The 23,636-nt window shown below is 56.1% G+C and overlaps 5 protein-coding genes across 5 annotated transcripts; 2 read left to right on the top strand and 3 right to left on the bottom strand.

Moving 5' to 3' along the window:
- Positions 1 to 119: 119 nt before the first annotated feature.
- W97_06548 (uncharacterized protein) lies at positions 120 to 2,351 on the bottom strand (the record flags this gene model as incomplete). The annotated part of the gene is made up of 4 exons (XM_007784422.1): positions 120 to 1,247; positions 1,299 to 1,382; positions 1,433 to 1,601; positions 1,648 to 2,351. The coding sequence occupies 4 exons, from the start codon at positions 2,349 to 2,351 to the stop codon at positions 120 to 122; spliced, it is 2,085 nt and encodes a 694-aa protein (XP_007782612.1).
- Positions 2,352 to 4,532: 2,181 nt separating this feature from the next.
- Positions 4,533 to 8,048, top strand: W97_06547 (uncharacterized protein; the record flags this gene model as incomplete). The annotated part of the gene is made up of 1 exon (XM_007784421.1): positions 4,533 to 8,048. One exon carries the CDS (start codon positions 4,533 to 4,535, stop codon positions 8,046 to 8,048), a length of 3,516 nt encoding a protein of 1,171 aa, XP_007782611.1.
- A 1,047-nt stretch (positions 8,049 to 9,095) lies between these two features.
- On the top strand, positions 9,096 to 11,274 carry W97_06546 (uncharacterized protein; the record flags this gene model as incomplete). Its single annotated transcript, XM_007784420.1, has 3 exons — positions 9,096 to 9,798; positions 10,254 to 11,146; positions 11,206 to 11,274. The coding sequence occupies 3 exons, from the start codon at positions 9,096 to 9,098 to the stop codon at positions 11,272 to 11,274; spliced, it is 1,665 nt and encodes a 554-aa protein (XP_007782610.1).
- A 2,010-nt stretch (positions 11,275 to 13,284) lies between these two features.
- On the bottom strand, positions 13,285 to 16,231 carry W97_06545 (uncharacterized protein; the record flags this gene model as incomplete). The annotated part of the gene is made up of 5 exons (XM_007784419.1): positions 13,285 to 14,405; positions 14,527 to 15,087; positions 15,155 to 15,578; positions 15,636 to 15,980; positions 16,052 to 16,231. The coding sequence occupies 5 exons, from the start codon at positions 16,229 to 16,231 to the stop codon at positions 13,285 to 13,287; spliced, it is 2,631 nt and encodes an 876-aa protein (XP_007782609.1).
- A 2,259-nt stretch (positions 16,232 to 18,490) lies between these two features.
- On the bottom strand, positions 18,491 to 21,531 carry W97_06544 (uncharacterized protein; the record flags this gene model as incomplete). Its single annotated transcript, XM_007784418.1, has 2 exons — positions 18,491 to 21,182; positions 21,233 to 21,531. 2 exons carry the CDS (start codon positions 21,529 to 21,531, stop codon positions 18,491 to 18,493), a joined length of 2,991 nt encoding a protein of 996 aa, XP_007782608.1.
- Between the last annotated feature and the right edge of the window lie 2,105 nt (positions 21,532 to 23,636).

The following is a 23,636-nucleotide window of genomic DNA, read 5'->3' as shown; positions in this document are numbered from 1 at the left end:
GAAATCTGGAACCGCGAACCCGGGTTCAGTAGCCGTGACATCGAACAATGCCACTCCATCTTAAGTTTCGAGCTCTGGATAGCCAATCTTCGCTGGGGATATGTACCATTATCCACTGCCTAAAAAGCAGTCCTTCCTGTCTTCACTGTCTTCAGCACCCCCTCATTCGCTAATCTCTCAATCATGTTGTATAGCACAAAGTCACATCCTCTCTTAACCACCATGTTAATAGTCACCGGCACCATCTCCTCCACAAACGTGACGTTACTAAAGTACGGCACCTGCCCTATCGGCACCGTAAAGTCCGCGCATCCAAAAATCGGGCAGATACTCGCAACCGTGACTTTCGCGCCCGTATTCGGTAGCACAGCAAGATACGAGGCGTCTGGAGAGTCATTGAGCACCTGCTCTCGGAACGATGGCAGGCCCCCGGTGCCAATGTCGTACAGCATCAAGCTTTCGGAACACGATTCGGGAGTGCTGTATTGCAGGTTCGCTTCGTACCAGTCTACGGCTTCGCGCTTGAGGGCAAGGGCGTCGGCGTAGTATTCGGCAGTATACAAGCTGTCGTTATACGTCCTCCAGGTTCGCCGACGCGCGGGATCGATGGGCGGGAAGCGGCCGTCAAAGAGCTCGGCCCAGCGTTCGATGAGCGGTCGCGCGACTTTCTCGTACTGAGAGTATGTGTTAATAACACCTGTTGCGGCGTTTAACGCTGTCAGGTTACTGGCGGCCTCTACAGTGGCGTTCTGGACTGTGGCAGTGAAGTTGAATTCCGTGACTGTCATATTAAAGATGCGAGTCAGGTTGGCGATGAACTCCTCTAAGATGGGTTGAGCGGCCGAGTTGTTCAGCGGAAGATACTCTACAGGGTAGAGGATCGTCCGAGGAAAGGCATCGGAGTCAGGCACCACCAGCGGAGAAAGGCCCGTGATAGAGACGTCTTGATGCAGGGCAGGCGTGTACCAGGCTTTCGAAAACTTGATCCACTTGTAGGGGTCCCGGCTGAAGACTCCCGCGGTATCTGTGGCATCACCTAGAGGTATCACACGCTCAAGAGATATGAGACCTTGCGAGGGTCGTTGGCCGTAGGTTCCTGATACTGCCGCCGGTCGCCTCATCGACGATCCTGTATCACTTCCAATGGCAAAATCGAGCCAATCGTAAGCAGCAATGGAGCATCCACCGCCTGATGATGATGCGGAACAAGTAAGCCAGCCATCACCGCGAGGATTGAAAGGGTAGTGCTAGAAATATCAGCATAGAACTTGGTCAGCCTTGAGGATGAAGATGCTCACCGCATCCTGCCATTCCCAAGGATTGGCACCAGACGCAAATTGCGCAAGCTTCTGCTTCCCGATAATGATGCCACCAAGGTCGATCTGTACAAGAACGTCAGACAACGCTGGAAAGCATGAGGTGCAATACTCACGATCCGCTGTACGGCAGGTGCAGTCTCGTTCGCTGTAGGGGTGATGTAGGCCCAGGCCTGGCTGCCAGCAGAGGTCTGCAGGCCCTTGATATCAAACAAATCTTTGATAGCGACCCTTTCGCCGGCCAATGGCCTATCATCGTTCCAACTATAGATGCGAGAAGGAACACTTGCTTGTCAGATTGATAGTTATCCCGAGCTACCGTCAGACTTACGGAATCATAGGGTCCCAGAACTTCGGCAAGAAGAGTCCAAGAGGGTTGAATGTCCCCTGGCCATCGTTGGCGTCATAGGCGCCATACAGAAAGTCTCGATAAGTGTCCGGGTACAGGAGGTAAACTGATGAGAACGATACCGAGCCGGCTTTGAATGTTGCCGCATAGGGACCAGCCGGCAATGCAGCGGCATCGGGAGCCGGTAATACCGCGGTGATAAAGTCACCTGAAGTATCGTCGCTGCTGCTCGAGAAGGTGGAATCAAGGAAGAGATAGGAAACGTTGATTCCAGACAAGTAATTCAGAGCAGACGAATCTACGACTGCGCTCCTCGCGGTTGACGAAATGTAGATACCAGTGAGAAAGTCCTCGGCGTAGACATCATCACCTTCCACGTAGCTGGTCACAATTTCCTGCAAAAGATCCTGGGTCATGACAGTCTCGTTGGTAACGATAACGGTAAAAGGTACTACATCCTCGGCGGAGATTGTAGGAGTCTGTCCGGCAAGGGCAAGGGTGGTCTTGGGGTTCTGGAGATTGGCCAGATAAGTTAGGTTGCCGAGTTCGAAGATAGCGTCGCCATATGTCGTAGTTTCCAGATGAGTGTACGTGTTGCGTTTGACTGGAGCGCCATCCACCACGAAGAGAGTCCCGATAAGCGACCATGCAAGGAGATGCTGCAAAAGAGTAGTCGATAAAGCCATGAAGTCTTGCTTGTCCTGTTGAACACCTGGATGCTCTATTCAGGTAATAGTAACCTTGGGGGAGGGGGAGCTTTTTTAGCTTTCTTTGGCCTGCCGTAACGGAGGACTACTACACAAATTGAGATGGGGGAGCTTCATCGCGAGCTTTAATATACGGTAGTTACGGGAGCTTATCAGTACTGAAGCAAAACTCATAGCAAGTATCTTCGATTCACATCCTGTTGTTTGTCCCTACTTGATGCCTCCTGTGGTTCTTGATGAGCCGTAGTGCATGAGCCTTGCCTCTCGTTGGCGGTAGATACTGGAGCCTTTGCTTGGCAAAGATATCGCAGGCGTAAAACACGCACTCTTTAGCTGCTGTTGGAAGGAGTCCGCATTGTCCGTCTCTTGGATGGCGGGGTATGCATTATCTGCCTGTCGAGATAAGCTTGTCGTGTACCTTGCAGGGCGATTGACAGGGCACTTCGGAGATAGGCACGCGATTGACTATCAGTCTTTCTGTAATGTAATGGCTTGGACATTATTGTGAACAGTCTGGATATGGCCTAGTGGCCGGCGTGATTGTGTGCCATGGTATGGGAAGTTCAGTGCTCTGTCGTTGTAGGCAAAGCCAAAGAAGTAAGACGATGGAGTCTTTACCGTGTTGGATCACAAACGGTTGCGACGAACAAGCCAACATCCCCTGGACTGTTTTTGCCGGAGGGGTTAGCATCGACGGCTTGGCCAACGCTGGATGGATTGCCATCATGAAAGCTGAGCGTATTAGGAGTAACACTGAGAACTTCAGCGCGAGTCCTCTTGCAGTCTTACCGTTGCGAGCACTTCGGTTTGGAGAAGCTTTTCTTAAGTGACGTCCTCCCGGCGTTGTGAGAGGTTTCGCCCAGTCGGAAGAGGGCGCAACAAAAATAGAAACGACGATCAGGATCTGCATGAGCACTGCCACCGCCCGAAAGGATCTTGACTGCGTTAGGCGTTTCAGAATCATCGTTCTGCTTCGGCAGCCCGAGAATTGCTCTACTACCACCCTTTTGGGGTTGAGGTTTGGCCACTGTGAACTCACAGCTAGATCTCCTGCTGCCTCTGAGTCTGTTTCACTAGACGGGAGCCTGCGTGCGAGGCCTTCATCACTTCTAGCAGATTCCGTTGGTGTGACGCTTAAGCAGACGGTCAACTGCTTTCGTTGTCGTGCTCTTCCTGCGGTGCGTGGCTCCGATGATACTTAGATGCAAGGAGGGAACACTCGCCATGTGCAGAGGTGCAACAGACACTCAGCCTTGTCATGAATGCAAGGCCTCTCAGTAGCAGAAAGTTCGTTAGCCGGCCCTCTGCGTCTCCTTGGGGCTGCTCTCAATAGCGAGAAGTCGTCATCGGGTGCCATCTTCGATTGCCAGAGCGAAGGTGAATTTTCAATTGGAGCGTTAGGCATAGAAATAACCATACGATATCCTCAATGTCGTCAGCAATAGGCACAACGAGTGACAAGACTTTCTCGGCATCTTCTAGCGCTGTTGCACCCTTTTGGCGTGGTGGCCCCAGCCGTGTGGAGGTGGCCTCGCTGCAACGCCGTAACTTTTCCGACACCAGCTCCCTGTCAGTCTGCTGCTGACGGCCAACGCGCCGTGGGTCCTGCCTCTGTCTCTCCCACAACTTCCCACAACTCGCGCTGCCACTTCGAGGAGCGATAAAGGCTGTTGCCATGTCGCCTAACACTTCAACACATTAGCGCCGACAAAATCGAGTAGAAACGATCGTCGCAGCCGCCGTCAAACCTCGGTTCGCCCCAACCGCCGCCGTTTCAATTGCGCTGGCCTCCCTCGTCGCCCTCCGGATCTGCTCCAGGATCCGTCTACGAGGCAGCGACGCTGTAACACTCGACACTTGTACCCATCGGTGCGGGGCGATTCACTCACGAAGACCCGCCGTGGGGTTCAAGCGTCGGTAGTGGGGACAATTCGATGCTGTATGGCCCCTGAAGCGTCGCCTACTGCACAAGAAGAGCGTCGCGACACGTATTCTGGTGGCGAAAATGAGGCATTGGAGGCCAATGCCAGTTTAAGAGTTACCACAATGGGACTGCAAGAGAGAGAAACCCTTCAAAGATGGCCGGTAGACCACGCGGAGCCGTCCTATGAGCCCCCACGGCATCGCCCATTTCGACGACGAAGGCGGCATGATCTCTACATGCCAGCGAATGCTCACGCCGTCCTCCTCATCCTCTGCGTCCTTCTCGTGCCCTTAGCAGAAGCCGCCTTCATCAACTTCGAGAACTGCCTCGCTCCAAACATCGTCAACTCGAGAAGACTTCAGTTTGTACCGCGTTTCTTCGATGCAAGGTTCAACACAACTGCGCCTAGTCACGATTTGAACGTCACAATATACGGCAATGTGACTGGGCAGACGATCGTTGGGGACTACCCTCCGCCAGATGATCCGATATGGAGCAACCCGAACGAGACATTTGGGAAGATCGTAGATGTGAGTCCGACCAACCCGGACCCGCGTTTTACCACGCTTTTCGCGGACTTCAAGGTTCTTACCTATACACCCTATCGTGCGGATCCCAGCCGCTTCTGTGAATCAACCATCAATACGTCATGTCCTATCGGCCCTGTCTTTTACGGCAACGGCAGCGATCCCTATAGTCTGCCAGCGTTTACAGTTGCACACGAGTTCTATTCTTCATACGCCTTTGCTACGTTCCAGGCGACTATTCGAGTGCAATCCGGTGATCAGGACGCTTCAGACATAGCATGTGTGTCAGCAAACATCACACCGGATTTGGGCAAGGCACTCTCTGACACACTTGCTTACCTACCGGCTGCTGTTCTTGCACTTGTCGCGATTGCAACCATTTCAGCCGCAATTTTCAGCCCTTGGGGCTCATCAGACCCGTTCCGATGGACTAGCAACTATGGACGAGACGAGGATCTCCTGCGCTTAGTGACACCAGGGTTTGGTGATTGTCTGCAGTATATCCAGTTCATTGTTCTTGCGGGCAGCCTCAGCTTGAGCTATCCAGGGTACTATCAGCCTGTCATTAGCCAGGCTGCGTGGTCGGTGCTCCTGTTTAATGAGAGCTACGTCAGTCAAGGGAACGGATCGCAAAGCCTCATTGACGGGATATACTTCATCAACGGAACCCGCGGCATCTCTCGCCTTGGACAGTTGGCCGGAATGTCAGCGGACGAGGACGTCTGGGCCTGCATGGCTATATGGCTTATGGCGATCATAGTAGCTGTGTCAGTTCTATGTCAGGTTGGCTTCTTCCTTCGCTGGGGCTACCGATACTTATTGGATACTCCAGAGGAAGACCTGAGGAGCAAGAATTGGCCTTTCACCGCTGGTATGGCTGTTCGGATCGTCTTCAATTACTTCCTACTTCCCATCATAGCCATCTCGTTATTTCAACTCGTTGTCGCGCCGCATTCGAACGCCGCGGTGGTTGGTATGGCCGTGGTGTTACTCCTACTTGTCGCAGGGTTTGCTACCTGGATCTTTCGGCTCATCTTTACGACAAGGCCACGTGCGCATCTCTTCGACGACTTGCCTACAGTGCTCCTTTACGGACCTCTTTATAACACGTACTCCGATGTCGCTGCGCCGTTCGCTTTCATCCCAGTCCTACTTACCGTTATTCGTGGCGTTGCCATTGGTGCTATACAGCCTTCAGGCGTTGCACAACTTGTCATTCTCGCAATTTGTGAGGTAATTTTCATTCTGACGCTGCACGCCTTTAGGCCGTTCCAGGCACCCACTTCCATGAATGCGTATCACACTTTCTTCTCAGTTATCCGACTCGTCACGACCCTGCTTAGTATTGCCTTCGTTCCCGCACTGGGCATCTCCCAATCGTCGAAGGGTTGGCTTGGCTATGCTATCCTGTTATGCCACGCGATAGTCCTGGTCTTCGGATTTTTCCTAAATGCTATTCAGACGCTGATCGAAGTATGCGCTCGCGCAGCAGGTGCCGGCGGCGATGCAAGAGGTGGACTTGCTAGGGTCTTTGGCAAGCGACAACTGTCACGTCGCACGCATCATCACCGCAGTAGTCTGCAATCTGACGCGGCAATTCTTGCTTCGGATAGCGACTCAAAAACCGCTCAACTTATGGGAGGGCGATCGAGGAGTTTGTCCGCCAGCTCTGCGATCCTTCTGAACAACCATCGTGTTAGCAGTGGTTTCGACCAACTCAGCCAAGGTGGTGATTACAGCACTCTTGGCGGCGTTAGCCCTGGGCCTGGTACGCCCGGCGGTATGCAGAACCCTTACTCGTACTTGGCAAGTGGTAATGCCACCGCTGGTCCGTCGCAACGTAGGTCTACGGTAGGCACATCGAACACGAAGAACCTCGAAACGAACGACCCGTACTATCGTCCGCCCAGAACGAAGCGACAGACGATGGATCCATATTCACCAGAGAGTCAGCAGGATAGAGGATCTTGGAACAGCGGAGAGCTAGCAGACCGACCGCAGGACATCTACCAAGACCAGTCTGATGCCAGGGATCCAGGCGAGGTACCAGCTTTCTCACCCAGTCGTGGTTCTATCACCCCGGCATATTTGCGGGAACACCACCGAGGTGATTCTGACCCGAATCTGACCGAGCGAAGAGGGAATACAGACTACACGGTCCGGGAATCGGACTTCTATTACGGTGTCACCCGCGGGCCTGCGCTGTCGAGCGTGCCTGCTCGCCGGTTGAAGACCGGCCCAGCGGATCCAATGGGCCCGGTGTCTTCAGCATCAGGGTGGATCAAAGGTCTGTTTGGCGGTAAAAGGAAAGACAAGGGCAAGGGCTTCGAGGTGGTGCGCAGTCAACGCGCACCGCAGTTGATGGCAGAAGAAGACGAAACCTCGCCACCGATCCAGCACGAGCCCTACAAGGACAGTCCTGACCCCGAGAATACCGCTACAGGTCGCGGTTCCGACGACGCAGGGAGTGCAGCACTGGGCAGGTCACGGACAAGAGAGTCAACGAGATCTTCCGTCCACTCGTCCGAGTATTCTCTGACCGACGACGACGGCAATCCCTTCGAAGCCCGCGCCGTCATCCACCGGGTTGCGGAAGCGCCACCTACGCTTGCGCCTATAGAGACGACCGGCGGCATTGAACTCTCCTCCCGTCCCGGCTCCCAAGCCAGCGCCCGGATCCCGACCAAGCCCAGTGCAACGCGCCGTGCACCCACCATACCTCGCAAAAGCTCTCGTCGCACCCACTCTCAGGAGAAAGCCGCACTCGCCGACGCACACCGCATGCCACGTGTTCCTGGCTCTCCAGCTCACTCTCCAGAGCGACAGCCGCAGGCCAACAGACTCCACCCCGACAGCTCGGCCGGCGGCTCCATCCGGCTGCCCTTCGGCTCCAGCGAGCCGAGTCCGGGCTCGGAGAAGACGACGCCGACCAACCACTCTGCGGCCTCGAGCTTGTATCCAAACACCGAGACGTCGGCGGAGGATGTCAGCCGGGGAGGAGTCGCGCATTTTGAGCGGCCGCGTGTGCCGGGACAGACGGAGAGGCCGCCGAGTACGGGATATGTGCATCAGCATGTTGCGGGTGAGAGCGTCAGGCCAGGGATGTATAGGCTGGGCGATCACATGGGAAGTTCGGCGGAGATTGTGGGGGTATCTGGGTCGCAGGGGTGGAGCAGGGGCGGGGATGGGGGAAGGGAACGGCGAGAGGATCGCAGTCCTCGGTGAGGGGTGAAAATTTTGATTATAGTATTCTTTTCGCTATATCTTTTGTGGCACATAACTTGTTTGATTGTTTGTTTCTTTGCGCTGCATGGAGCGGATCTGAGGCGGTGTATAGCAGAGCCTGGCGTTGGTGGATACGTGTATATTCTAGGGCCGAGAGCGGATGGCTAAGTCCAGCCAGAGGGAGGGCACAGCTGCTCGGCGTCTAGGAAGTGTTTATCTGAAGTAGAAATACTGTAATTGAGTCAGATTAGTGTCTGTTGCGGTTGCCGTTCACTGCTGCACGGTATCGATTCGTGAGATCAGGCATCGACCTCGCACTGGCGCTCTTCTGCGAAAGCTGCTGGCTGCTCATCCAGGGGCTACATCCCGTACTCGGCTAGTTAGTCTAGACGAGAGTCTGTCTGCTTCTTCAATACCTAGATACTATACTTCAAGCCCACGTGACCAGGCACCCCCCGCCGCCGCCGCGCCCCCAAGCCAGCCGGTGATAAGATCCCTGGCCGCCGCATGGGTGGCGTCTTGAAACCGTGCCCCATTTGCGACCTGTCACGCTCCGACACGCCTGCACCACCACGACTCCCCTCATACCGCCTTGTGTGCGCCTTGTGTGTGGCCGTCCTTCCCTTGCATCACCTACACTCGACTGATTCTCACTCACGGACCGCCCGTACTCGTCTCGGTATATGCGCAGAGACAGACCCCTCTAAGCCGTAGCCTTCGTGTAGCCTCACGCACGACACTTGAGATATACCAGTACCGACAGGATACGCCGCAGCCTGACGGCAACCTGCGGAACGGATCCATGGAAGCATCTGCAACCCAATACGGACTCAGACCTTGATCGAATTACTAGCCAGAAAGCTACCAGTCATTCAAGCCGTGGAAGCGTCGGCCGCACACCGCACCTCTGGATCCGGTAGATTATATAACTATATTGCCACTTATCACTCAGTACTGCTCGCCTCTTCTTCTTCTTCTCCTCCTCCTCCTCCTCCACGCAGCCAACCTTAAAAGTCGAGGATCTTACAGCATCAAGCACACGGCACCATGGACCGACCCGTTAATCCACCCCACCTCTCCTCCGCCAGCACACCCACCCTAAACCACCTACCCTACAACACTTCCGCCTCCTCCAACCCGCCCTCAACAATAGACCCCCGAAACGACTCCCTCCACCGCAGCCACACCGACGGCACAACCCGCACGCCCCTCTCTCCATCCGAGCGTGCAGAAGGCGAGACATGGATGGACTTTCTGCGCCGCACCTCCACTTCCAGCTCTTCAGCCGCGCGAGCCCCCACCGACTCGCGCCCCGAACACCAACCACATATCTCGAGACAGCGACCGGATATACATATGAACAGCGTCAGGGACCTAAATGAGGCACATAATGCGCTTATCGCTGAGAGAAAGAGGAGGTTGACGGCGCCAGACAGCCCCGAGAGGAATAGACGGCCCTCCGGAATTGGGTCAGGGGCGATCGCTGCCTCGGGCTCGCAAGTTGCTGGGCCGGGAGCTTCTAGCGAGGCGGCTGGAAGGGGCGTCCCGGGGAATAGTGCGGGCATGCCTATTGACCTGACAGAGACGCCGGATCGGAGCAGTAGAAGAGCGAGCAATCCGAGGAGGCAGAGCAGGGAGGCTGGAAGAAGAGAGAGCGATATCGTACTTCCGCCCTGGCAGCCGGATAGCGAGGTTAACAAGTGTCCGGTCTGTGGGAATCCGTTTGGGTTTTTCTATAGGAAACACCACTGTAGGTATGTAAGAGTTTCGCTTGCAAAGATTCTGTACCGCGGAGCTGGTACACCCCTATGCTCCATACCACAGCGATTTCTCAAACCTCAAGGCGCCCTCACAGCATGGGCTCGTTAGTTACGCTTCACATTCTATAGTTTCATTACTGGTCGCTAGGCTCACTCCAGTGCTTCACTGAACGGTCTTGCAAGACAGATACCGCGGCATTCTAGGATAATAATAATTCACACGCAGTCTTTGTACTTTTTCCTTCTCACGTCCTGCTTTTCTTTTCAACAGCACACGACGTATGTTTCTTCTCAGATTAGTCACTGACGATGCGCCTTCTCTGCAGAAAATGCGGACGCGTCGTCTGCGCCAATTGCTCTCCACATCGAATTACTATTCCCCGCCAGTTCATTGTGCATCCGCCGTCTCCTACTTCTACCGGGGCGACGATCGTTGACCTCACAGGGGATGACAGCTCCGTAAGCCAATCATGGCTGGGCGGTGGTGAGGAAGTCCGAGTCTGCAATCCTTGCGTCCCAGATCCAAACTTCAGCCCTCCGCCTCAGCAGCAGCGCACGATTGAGCCTTCTGCGGCCTTTCAACGCTTTCCGGCTTTTGCGCCTACTCCGTTGCAGGCTGCGCCTACAGCGCCGTTATATCAACATCAGCCTCGACCTCGCCACGTAGTGTTCGATGCAAACCGATCAATAGCGCCGCCGCTGCCGAATTCAGTAGCACACCAGCTGCAATCAAACTCAACTCGGCCACACCCTCTTGAACCGTTCCGGGACAGGCGTCACACCTTCCAGAACCGAACCACAGTACCACGGCCATTACCACCATACCGCCCCCCTCAGCTATACCAGCACCAGCACCACCCCCATCACCGTTCCACGTCGGCCATGACGGGCTATCGCTCCCTCCTTGACGAGCCTGAGCCGCTCCCCCGCCCCCCATCGCCGCCGCGCGCACCTCCGCGCAGACAGCTCAGAGAAGAAGACGAGTGTCCAGTTTGCGGCATGGAACTTCCACTCAAGACGGCTGACGGCAGCGCCGCAGCAGCAGAAGCGCACATCGACGCGTGCATCAGACAGCACGTATCCGGTACCAGCGCGCCGCGGGATTCAACGCATCCACCGCCAGGTGGCCGGGGCCCCACGACAGCTGAAAACGCCGGCGAGCAAGCATCGGCGTCGAGACCACGGCGTGACACGCGGATCAAAATCCGCAAGGATAGAGCCACCGAAAAGGATTGTTTGCGCGAAGACGGCGAGGCGCAGGAGTGTGTGATTTGTTTCGAGGAGTTTGTCGTTGGCGATGAGCTGGGCACGCTGCCCTGCTTTTGCAAGTTCCATCATGTAAGTGGCGCTGTGTGTTCAACGCTTTGTATTGCGCGTGGCTGACGTCGTATGCATAGGCCTGTATTATGTCCTGGTGGAGTACAAAGGGGCCTGGTAGCTGCCCTACTCACCAATTGAGGCATTGAAGTGCGTGCGTTTTGGGAGCACGGGTGAGACGAATAGGACTTCAGTAGCTTGAAGCCTTGAATGTTCGTCAGCATTAACGAGATGAATCACTATTTGCGCCGGATCTTGACATCTGAAACTCAAGCGCCAGGGTCACTAAGCCGCCAGGCTCCAAATTCATCAAAGAACTTCAATCATCATCATCATGTTCATGAGAATTCTTGCCAAGGGCTTCACACCTGTCTTGCCTGCGTCCCAAGTTCACTAGGTTACTAGCGGTCTCTACGCCGTTCATTGTTTGTTGGCTTCAGCGTCGTGAGCTACCAGTCGTGCAGAATCTTCCTCTTTCACACTCCACCACCAGGATGACAAAGCCACCAGATTCCAGCGTTATAGAAAATCTTCCACAACCATCATGTTCGGTAAGATCTTTCTCATAGCCTTTTCACCTCCAGTCCCGCCTACGCCCCGTTCACGATGTCATAAGCGACCGACGCTGACCTCAGGAAAGGAGTCCATTAGGGCGAGAACATGGACAAAATCTTCAAAGATCGTATACCCGAGAAGAACTTCCCACATCGCTTGAGCCGGCCGACAAGCACGGATGCCAGTGGTACCTTTTCAGGTTTCTGGGCAGGTACGGTGGATCATCCAAGAAAGCATCGCGGTGACACAGGAAAAAGCATATATGACTCTCGAAGCCGTCTCCAGAGAGGCGCCAGAAGACGCCTGGACGTAGGATGAGGCTACAGCAAAGCTGAAGGCCGCTCAGTAGAATTGAGACAAGAATTCATGGCGACGCGTGATGGAGGGAAGGCCGCGTGCGCACTCCTCGAGAAACGCACTAAAAGAAGTGGCTGAGCGGGAGAGCGAAATGGCCAACAGCGAGGGCATGAAGGATGAGTAAGCAACCGCATTAAATTCTTTTCGGCATCCCGTCCGCTTCCACTCTTTGACCCAAATCTCCTCAAGCTGACAGCCACCATCACCACGACGAAGTCTCCGTGCCCTCGTCGATCGAGAGACCAAAACAGACTTTATGTTCTCTTCGCCGTCCTGGCGAGCACCTGGCAGCGATGATGTCGGTGTCCTTTGGAAGGCTTTACTGTATATTGACCACGAATTCGCTCGTGGTGGAATCACCCTCTGGGAGCTTCCCAGCTGATTTAGACGCCATCATCTGGATCCCGAATGGATGTCACTCTTCACAGACTATCCCCGCCGGAGACAGATGATGAAGGCCGTCCATGTCACGTGGCGCGATGCCCAGATAGAATTTCAGATTTCCGAATGGAAAACCCCCGGTTCAGACTCGCGCGAACGTCCTGGGAGCTTCAATTGCCTACGCTGCGATCCTAGGCGGTGGAGCGAGAAGGGTAGAGAAAGGGGGTTGTGTGCTTTTGCCAAGGGCTAAAGTCGTGGCCAGCGCTTGCCGCAGAACCGCGTAGATAAATAGGCTCTATCTTAGCTACGTAGTGACTACGCCTGAGCATATAAGATGCAATCTATGCCAGCAGATGAACGACGTGGTGATCCGACAGTGCATGAACGCCGCTGGAAGACTTGTACGCCGTGCTACGAAAGAAGCAAGCTCAACCCTTCCACGCACTGATCTAGTCGTCAGCAGGCGTGAGTTCCTATCCGTCCCTCCAACACGTCCGCGATCGCACCACCGCGCCAGTCGCGACTGCCATGCGGGAAAGAAAGCAAGACGAAGGAGTAGTCAGCGTCCCGGCCCGCAGGACCACCAGACTCCCCAATCCGTCAAACTCTCCTACATCCACCACGTTCATTAAGACCATCGCCATGGCCTTTCAGCCTCCAGTCCCACCTGCGCCGTGTTAACAAGGTCCTACCCGTTTACCACTCGACCCGCGCTTTGGGCCTAGCCGTAACGTCGTAGTTCTGGTGTGATGCTAGCTGTCATCGTCCAAGGTGTCTAGCCACCGATAGCTTGACTCTGTCTTAGTCCACCACCGCGTCCGTGACCGACCACCATGTCATTAGTACCTAGAAATCATCCCGCTCAGTCACCGTGGCTCGTGCCCCGCACTGAAACCAGCGTCCCAGTTGGAGTAGCCGCGTACGTCGGGCGCTGAAAGGGAGTGCTGAGGCGGTGGTGGGGCGTAGGACGGGCCAGGAGGCGGGGGATTGTACAAGTATGGGGGGTGAGAAGGGTTGTGTTCGTGGTAGTGGCGCTGTTGCTGCTGCTGCTGCTTGTAGTCTCCATATCCCGCATGACAGAAGCCTGGTTGCGTCTGTACTTCTCCTGCTCCTGCTCCTGCTCCTCCACGAGCCTGCTGAGCGTGTTCCTGCCAAGTCCCTGCCTCTGCCCCACCCCCGGCCCCAGTACCCATACTGCCACTCCCCTCCGCTTCCCGTTCCACTCGAAGGTCTCGTCCTGCCATTCCCCATGCAAGCGGCGTAAACGACTCCGGCACAAACGACTGCAGGCCCGGGTCCTCGAGGAGCCACATCCCCGTGTTGCCCATCACGGTGTCGAGGAGCATGGGCTGGGGTCCTACGTAGCCTGCTCTCGCTCTTCCTGGGTGTATAGCGGGGTTGGAGACCTGAGCTTCGGCACCATGGGTTGCGGCTTGGGCCTGGGTCTGCGCCAGCGCCTCTTCCTTCAGCCTCAACATCTCCATCGCCCACGAAATGCGCTCAACAGCCAGCGCAGCAAGCTTGTGCACGCCCTTCTTGTCGAGCTCGACGAAGACGGCGTAGGCCTGCTCCACACGGCCCAGATACCGTAACTTCTTCTTCTTTTCCTTGTCCACCTCTTCACCTGCTGCTTCGTTCGTGCTACATGTCTCAATCGCGTCAAGCAAAATAATCATGCACGCGTTAAACGCCTGCTGGCCCATGGTCCAGCAGATCATGGCAGCAGGGACACGGGTGTAGAAGAAGAGGAAGGCGTTTAGGAGGGCGAGAGATGACGAGAGGACAAGGGGGCGGCCGCGGAGGGGTTCTTTGTCTTGCTGTGATGCTGGTGAAGGTTGAGCGGTGGTGGGACTCGGTCGGTACTGCTGGCTGTTGGGAAGCGGTGGGGAGGGGAATGGAGTAGAAGAGGTTGGGCGCGGAGGGCGTACGGGGGAGATGCGTTGGCGGTTTAGGAGGATGAGGTAGTTGTGCGTTTTGCCATAGAACACTGTGGTGAAGGGTCGGTTAGCTTGTGGATCTCTTTACTCTGACCGTGACCGCAGTGCAACGTCTTTCGAATGTGAGGCCGTGGAAGCCCTGTCAAGTAATGCTTAGGGGCCATCACTCACTAGTAGCCATAGCATCAAGTGGCCACTCCGGAATCTCCTTCTCGCGATCCAACCATGTCTCATCGAACCGGACCATCTCAGGCATCGTATCCCACAATCTCCTCAACCGATCCGTAAATTCATCGATCTTGGCGTTCGTCAACTTATCGCTACTCAATATCTGCCTCGCCAGCAGCGTAAAATGATCCACAAACTCTCCCAATCTCAGCACCGTCGGATTCGTCGTCAGCGGCTCCGGCGGCGGACAGTCCCCGATACCCGAGATGCCTAGCGGCCGCCCCAAAGTCATCGAGTACTGCTGGTCCATGTGCAGCATCCACCACCACAGCGTCTGCCGGATCGCGCACTCGCGGAGCGGCGGCGCTGGGTCCAGGTACTTTGGGTTTCGGTGCAGGCCGACGGAGTGCGCGAGCCGGATCGTCGTTCCGAACAGCGTCCAGGCGTCTAGAAAGCGCCCGCTGTTGGTTAGGTAGGGGCCCATCATTATAAGGGCTTGGATGCCTAGCAGGGTTGGGCGGTTCATGAAGGAGGCCATGCGGAGGGCTTGCATGGATGCGGCGACTGGGGAAAGGGTTAGCGTCTTTACGGATAGAGGTTGGTCGTGGATGGCTGGGGGTCAAAAGCCTACTGTAGACGTCGCCTTTCATCGCCTCAGCTTGCATGGCTCCCTCAACCCACTTGCCGCCGCTCTTGTCGAAGACACCGTTCTGCAAGCCCTGAGCCAGCGCGGCGAAGAGCAGCGCGAGCATGTCGGGGTATAACTGTGCATTCCTCTCGGAGTCGGACAGGAAGCGCTCGACTTCCCTCTTCGTGATTTCCTCCGGCGTGTGCGGGAAGGAGCAGCTCTGAGAACGCTTCTGGAACGCGTCGAGGTAGGCAAAGAGATCCTCCTGCGGCGGCAGGCATTGCAGCAGGGCTGGAATGCATGCTTGCGGATACGCGGGCCACATGGTGGCGAAGGGGAACGCAGGGCCGCTTCGAGCAAAGTAAACGTCTTGCCCTCGCGGCATGGTATGGCTCAAGGACGTTGCGCCGAAGTTCAGACTCGCGAACTGCGACTGTGATGAGTGGCGTTGGTATGAATCACCGCAAGGAGAGGAGTACCATACCTCATTAATGACACTCGCCAGCCCTGGGCTTCCAAAATAAAGGTTGTCAGATAGATCCTGGTTCTTGAACGCCTTTTGCCGCGCCAGTGGAGCCCTCCAGGGCCGCCGATGCCTGGCTCTTTTGCTCACGGGACGATCGGATTGTCCAGCCTCGTCCGAGTCATCTGAGAGGGCTGAGGTGACGGCTCGTAGACGCTCCTTTAGACGAAGGTTCTCGGCACGAAGCTTGCGGATCTCGTAGGACTGCTGGATGGGGCCGTAATCGCCGCCTTCTGCCACAACGAATTGGCACTCCTTGGGCTGACCGCGGGCGCAGCAGGCCGAGCATGGCTTTGTGCGGTCGCACTGGCAGGATCGTGTCAGCACCCGTTTGGATTCCGTTTTCGGACGGGATGATATCTTGGGTAGAATGTTACCTTGACCTTTCGTTCACGACACTTGGTGCAAGACAACAGCTGTCGAGACTGTTGCTGCTGCTGCTTCTTCTTGCCGTTCTCCTCGGTAGTCTGGAGGGGATCGGGGGTGGTATTGTGGACGTTCTCAGCGGAGGAAGCGGAGCCATGGGCGCCAGGCCAGGCGGGAGGAAAGGTAGACATGAGAAACTAACACGGCCTAATGGCACTCGATGGAAAACACAGAACCGGGAAGCGGGCTTGGAATCGCGCAATTAGCGGCATCAGCGAGGATGGCCGAAGGTTGGCTGTAGGAACGGAGATGCGCGGCCAGCTCGTCAAGGCGGAAACTATATAATGTTTATGGTAGGGGAGTACCTCCACAGTTGAGGCGCTCACAGTGATTCTTTCCCATCGTCTGCTTGGCAGATTCCCACAGACAAGGGTGTGGGAAGTGCTTGTGTCTCCCCCCTCACGCCCTGCAATGCCGGCAGCTGGGTGCCAGCTTCCGCGATGGGTACTGCCCGTATGAGACCAGCAGCATGGTAGACAGCTGCGAGATCCGACAAGCCGTGCACTAGATCCATGCCGCCAGCCAAGGTATGTCCAGATCTGTGGGACGCGTTGCCCGGTTACCAGCACGTCTTCAATCCGCTGCTCCAGCGATCGCTAGCGGAGCAGCGGCCGTTGTACGAATGATAGCATAGCGCGGACATTTTCATGATGGTGTGCGCAAGAAAGCGGGGACTATTTGGAATATGGCATTTCCTGAATACGGATATATTGAAGCAGCCGCAGCCTCGCTCACGCAAGCGACGCGCCGACTCTGGGGCTAGTGAGTAAACACCCTGCCTACCTGTTACAATGCGATCCAGCCAAGCACACGGTTCGGTCCACAGACAGCGGACCGTCTGGCCTAGAGTGACTTTGGCGCCGAAAGCGCGCAGTAAGTCGGCTTGTCCCGTAGGGGGGACTCGGTAGCGGAGGCAGTTGCCGGCGCCATTGGCCAATGCCAGGACAATTAGAGTTCATGCGAGTATAAAAAGAAATGTCGGCAGGCTACATTCGCAGCGTGCTAGAGCCTCGGGCTCGATGCGCGCCGCTGTTGTGTCACAGCTGAGGGACGGCTGTCGAAGCGAGAGAAATGGGCCCCCCTCCATGGCGCAAGATTCAGAGCTTACCGGCCAGGTGGTTACGTGTCCATGCCAACCGCGAGGCGTTCGGTAGTCGTGGGCGCTCTTTGGTTCGTCGATCGCACGGCCCGTGGCGTTCGCATGGCGCCGCGCCGATCTCCAATCTGCCCTCCCGCCGACTGCTCTGTGCGCAAAACAAGACTCCCATCAGAGGGCGGCCCGGCGGGCGCCTATCCGGCTGCTTGCCCGCTCTCGGGTCAGGGCTCTTCCCTCTGCACCTTGTTCTCTCCTCTCCGCATCGACGGCTTTGCTACACGACATGGTGCAGCTCGTAAGTCTCACTGCCGAGATCAGCCGCTGCACCCCCTCCTGCGGGAGAGATTGGCGACAGCATAAGGGAGAAGCGACGATCGGAGCCCGGCACAGCTCCCAAATTGCAGGTCAAGGTAACCAGGCTCCGGGCTGCTGCATGGCTCACACGCCCTCCACGCCTCATCTTTACGTGGGCAAGGGAAAAGCTGAAACTTCCGAAACCCGGCACAGGATGCGCGGAAGAAGGTCCACAGAGAGCGATATTGGGGAGGTAGGCATGCGCTTACGGTACATTTAGTTGCTCCCGCTGCACCCGCTGCGAAGAAGCTGCACGGCGGGCAGGGGTGTGGTTGGGACGCTATTGCTGTTGACGTACATGATTCTAGAGCTGGACGGGCTGTCGACGGCTGAGTGAGCACAGCACCCGCGTGCAGCAGGTGGTTGGCGCACCATATTGGTCTGGGAGGTTCTATTCTCTTGAATGCTTAGCTTCATCCTAAGCAAGGCTGTTCAGCTTGCTGGGAGACTGTATTGCGGATTAGTTACACGGTTCGACAACCCCAATGACCCTTCGATCGTGATTATGTGGAGCTTGCGATTGCCTATTTATATAATTCTCTAGCTGCCGCGCTCTAGGCCACTGTGGCGGCGAACCACCGGCCGCTCTGGATGCTGTCCAGGTATATTCGTAGGAGTAGTCCGCTGACCGCTATTTAATGTGGGCGGATTGAGATCCATGAAAGCGTAACACTCGAGATATCATGCATGCGGATTCAGCCCGTCGCCGCGTCCCCAGTATCTGCCGCTGCCGCCGCCGTGCAGCTTCGCGGCGGGTAGGGGAGTTGAAATGCTGTTGCTGCGCGGTCTAGAACAGGCGTTGTTGTCCAACATTAAGCAAACACAAGTAGTCTGTTGGCCGCTGAACTGCAGTCAACAGTGCCTTGACGAACAGTCACGGCGTTGTCAAGTCTAGCGAACAATGCACGAGTCCAGTCCTTCCTCATTTTGGACGCGGTACTCAACGTACCCTCTGCCCAGACGAAGCTCTCGCCTCCTGGTACGCCTCCCTCTTCACGAGTCTAACCGGGGTAAGCTTCACCCACCTATCATACGCATTGACATGATGAATCTTCGCCTCCCAAATATCCCCAATCATCGCCTCGCCCAGCCCATGCGGCTTCGGGCTCAGCAGCTTCATCTCGGTCGAATATTCGGTCGAGAACGCGAACACATCCCCCGTGACGCCATGCACATTGTACACCAGCACCTGCAACGTCTCCGGCAGCGCCGCCTCGCCATAGTGGTGCGCGCGCAGGAACAGCTGCGCGATCCAGTGCATGCGCGCGGTGCGCTTGACCGACGTGATCAGTCTTTCCCGTGACTGCAGCCTATGGATCACGAGGTCGATCTCTGCTTTAGAGAAGGGGAGGTAGTCTGCGCGGTCGCTGCCGACGAGGCTCGTGCCGCTACTTGCTTCTTCGCGCAGCGCGGCTTCGATCTGCCAGTGCGTGATCATATCGCCGTAGCGGCGCAGCGGGGAGGTGACTTTGGAGTACTGCGGCACGCCGACAAAGCGGTGGGCCGTCGGCGTCGTCGTAAGGAGGACCATACCGATGGTGCTGATGTAGCCACGGCTGACCTCAAGCGGTGGAATACCGTTCTCATCTTTCGAGGGGTCGAGGATCTCGCGTTTGTAGACGTCCGCGGCCATCGTCTCGGGCGCCTCTACAGTGCCCCGGTACAGGATGGGGATGTTGCGCTGCCGGCACCACAGCGCGCCGATCTCGCAGCACATCAGCATGAACTCCTTGACCATGTTTATGCCGGACTCCGCTGTCCCGAACCAGCCCCGGTAGGTTTGTGAGCGCATGCAGATGATGGGGTCGCCTTCTATGTGCCGCGCTACGTTCCGGCTCGGGTGCGACCATCCTAGACCTGCGAAGTTGAAGGACTCTATAACGCTCACATCGGGATGGTTCATCTCCAAGAACAGGCCGCCTGCCTCTTGACGCAGTTTGCTGCGCGCGCCGGCCAGGTGATGCAAGGTGAGCAGGTCATCTTTCTGTTGAGGGGACAGTCTCGGGGCGTATCGCTTTCGCGTCATGTAGCCTGGCAGCTTGCCACCGACAATGACCTCGACGTCTGTCGACGCCGTGCTGCCCAAGCCCAAGCTGCGGGAAAGCTCGTCGGGGGTTAGGGAGATGACGTTGCGTATGAAGCCGCTTCGAGCCTTGACTTCCAAGACGTGTCCCTGGCTGTTAATCCTCGCGCTGAAGGTGAGGGCGGGCCGGTCTTTGGCAAGGCCCAAGTGCTTTCGCGTCATATCCCTCGGCAACATCGGGTAGACTCTCTCCGGGAAGTATACAGTCTCAGTCATGTGAGCAGCTAGCTTCGTCGCTGAATCGCCGCGCTCCAAGAATGCCGTCGGGTTCGCAATGTGGATATGTACCCAGTACTCTGACAAACTCCCAGGAATCCTCTCTAAGGAGAAACCGTCGTCGATTTCCGCCGCGCTCGCCGAGTCAACGCAGTACACGCCCAAGTCCTTCCAGTCATGCCGCAGTTCTTGCATGGCGTCGGTGTATTTCGCGTTCGGATTAGCCGCTTCCACCTGGACCATGCTAGACAGTCTCTCAAGCGGTTTCGAGTGCTGAGAGCTCGGTAGGAGGAGATGCTCGTCGTGCGCCACCCGGTTTTCGTGTGGAACTATTACGCCAATCTCCTGAAGGAACACAAAAGCCGTACTAAGCCCCAGACCCTCGTCCGGGTAAAGCCCGACTGCTCGTAGGATCAAGGGACCAAGCCCCCACAACCTTGGCTGATGCCGGAAGCTACTCGAGACACACCACAGCTCCAGGAATCTTATAATGGCCTGATCCGTCTTGCTAAACTGGAATGAGTGTATGATCCGTGTCGCTTTGGTCGTCTTCGTGATAGGAATGCGCACTAGACTGGGTCCAACACAGCCAGCGCCTGGAACTGTTGGGTAACGGGATTTTCGACTCTCAGCAATGAGTAGTCTCGACTTCTCCAGGAACGCCTCTAGAATTTTAGCGCCCTGGAACTTTTTCCTGGGTTCCGAGTCCGCAGCATCGACATTGCTGTCATTTGCCTTGAGCGCCAGCTCTTCTTGATACTCGCGGAGCCATTCACGAACGCTTTCAATGTTTTCCGTGACGTCCTTGGATCTGATCTGAAAGATGTTGGTCCTGCTATGGTCTCTCGCGTCGTACCCGAAGCCCCAGCCTCCGCGGACCAGTGCCCTGCGGACGGCGTAATAATCGACCTCGGACAGTTCCTTCTTCCGCAGAAGCTGCATTGCGATCCTCTCAAGCGATCCAAAACGTAGGTCGGTTGGATGAGCAAGCGCTGCATGGGCGCTGTCGAGGACCGAAGCGTTGTTGCGGTACACTGTTTCAGCCGCGCGCCAAAAACTGACAATCTTATTGACCACCTTTGCACCAACCTCTCGGGGCACACTCAAGTCCATGATCTGTGCCTTGTCGAGCATCTCGTCCGTTACCGGTTCACTCGGCAGGTGCGGCAGGAGATCATCGAGCATTGAGGGATTCATGAACTTTGGTATGCTGAAATGGACGGCTTGCATCCTTCGATGAACCCATTTGCCATGCATGGTGTAGCACTGCAGCTGTGTCTCAATCCTGCGTACGTAGACCGCAAGCACAGGCTCCCGATCTGAGGAGAGGTACCTGCGCGTCGCATTAGCAATCTCCAGGAAAAGAAAATCGAACCCACTTACGGTAGCTCAACAAGATCTCCCGGTCTTAGCAAGTTTAAGTTCGTATTCCCGTCCTCTGGCTCTTCTGCTTCCTTCATGCCGGCTAGATCATCCACGTCTCTCTCATTTTCTTGCTCGCAGAAATCATCAACGTCACCAATACGTGCAAGCTCGCTAACTTCTGCGCTGCCCGTCTGCGCAATCTGAGCTGTAACATCCAGGTTCACGTTAGTTCGACCATTTATCTCTTGCCACTCCCTTAAGCGTTCCCGGATATCGGGCTTGTGCGGCTGCTGAACAGGAAGGGAGGGAGGAGGCATAGGATGGAATGTGTTGAACGGGGCCTCAACTCGGCGTGCGACAGTCTGCTGATACACCTACAATGCGTCTGATCAGCAGAGTAAGGACTGGGGATTAGGAACCGCTTCATACCTTGGCAGAAGAATGGTACTGCCGCGTGGTAGGAGGGCTGCGCTCCCCCGGAGGTGCGCGAGCTGCCCGGCTGGTTCCTCGCACGCCGTTACTCGCAAGATGCGACCCGTCACCTTGCTTGAATCCAGCCCCAGCAGGTTTGTGAGAACTGCTCTCGGATTGAGCCCGTTCCGAAGTCTGACTTGACATGCTTTGCATACTAACGAGACGTTGGAAGCCTTCCAAAATGCTATCAAACTTATCGTCCACATTTGAAGTTGCCACTTGCTTGTGGACAATATTTGCGGGGCTGCTTTCGGAGATGTCCAGAGCTTTCTTCCGTGAGAAGTGATAGCTTAGGGGTAGTACGCTACTATTGACCGGTAATATTCGAATACTCGTCTTGTGAGCCCCATACAATCGGGGTTGCAGCTGCGCACCTTCGACAGACCCGGAGCTCGGGACCGCCTTCGAGGAACGTCTTCCAACATTGTCCTCTTGCGGCGGAACCGCCTCCCCGGTCTCGGGGGAGATGAAGCGCTCGCACCCAATCTTTCGGAATGTAGCTCGTTGGACAAAGGCGGTTCTGCGCTCCTTGCGCGTAGGCGGGGTCTGCGACGGAGAGCGGAGAGCTGCCTCAACGGGGATTGGAGTGGACTGAGGTAACGATATACGTCGGATGGGCGATGGCGTAACCTTGCGCGCCACAGATGGTGCAGCATCGTAGTTCGTCGAGGGATAAGGGCGAACGTTGGTGTTGATATAGCGAGAGTGGCGTTGTTGCTTCAGCTTGCAGCTCCAGCAGACGGTGGAGACATCAGGAAGTCCAGATGTGCCGGCATAGCGTCGGCGCATGGCTCGGGAGCGAAGGACGGAAGGTGGACGGATAGAAGTGAGAGAGCTGCAGTTTCTCGAGCGCGAGATGCAAAGTTGAGTCGAGTCGAAGAGAGCTGCCAGGTGCCATGTCCGATGATGAGCCGTGCAGGGGCGAGCGCGATATCACGTGCCAGGAAAGCTGTCCTTGATGGCAGCACTAGGTGGATGGCATGTTGGCCCCTACTGCTTCCTGCTGCTCCCATTGCTCCCACTGCACTTACCACTGATCTTGCATTCTCGCTATAGTTAGCAATCCCCTCCACGAACCCTAACTTGAATCTAGCGTGATAATAGACTGCTGCTCTCACGTGATAGGCTGAAAACAAGGGAACATCTGTGCGGCTCACAGCTGCTGCTGCCCTTGCTTACCTTGGGTACAGTGCCTACCGGCTTGATTACTGCTTCTCCAGTGACAACAGTATTTCTCCTTGCTGGTATGGCACGTCTTCTTCATGGCGATTCCCCTCCCGTGCAGCCATCGGAGAGGTCTCCAGGCCCTCCAGGTTTCCAAGTGTCCCGAGGCGTTTGCGTGATCGCTGCTGCAGGGCTAGGGAGGGGAAGGGAGCACCTTATGCAGCAGTTAGAGCGTTTCAGAACAACGCTACGCAGACTTGATACATTCAACGCTGCTAATGGCCCGGTGCCGATCTGGACGACTAAATACCGAGCCTTGTCGCCCATGCTGATGCTGGCCTCTCGGTGATCAGTACCCGCGGCTCTTGTTGTGTCTGCCCCCGTTTTCGTGCTCTTGTGTTGTTTCAAGACAATCCACCGCCTCGGCCTAGCGTGTCCCGGTAGTTGGACTGCTACACAAGGCTGCTTACAGGCAATCTCCCTGCGGCCTCGACATTACATTACTGCCATCTATATATAGACACAGCACGACACCAGACTGCTCAACGCCAGTCCGCACACAAGCATACAGCCGCGATTCTGCGAAAACCCGGCACTGAACGAGGAGGTTGACCATCGAAAAAGGGCAAGAGAGCAAGAAAGCAAGAAAGCAAGAAAGCTTCATTGGGCCAGCGTTGGCGCCCGGCTTTCCGCATCCTTGTCAGCGCTTTCCGTGCCTGCGCTCCCACCGCCGAGTCCCATTGCCTCATTCATTCATACCTTACCTTATTGACAGCGAGAGCCG

Source organism: Coniosporium apollinis, assembly GCF_000281105.1.
Source record: "Coniosporium apollinis CBS 100218 chromosome Unknown supercont1.33, whole genome shotgun sequence".
Taxonomy (NCBI): Eukaryota; Fungi; Ascomycota; class Dothideomycetes; genus Coniosporium; species Coniosporium apollinis.
This window is presented reverse-complemented; position numbering and strand designations above follow the sequence as displayed.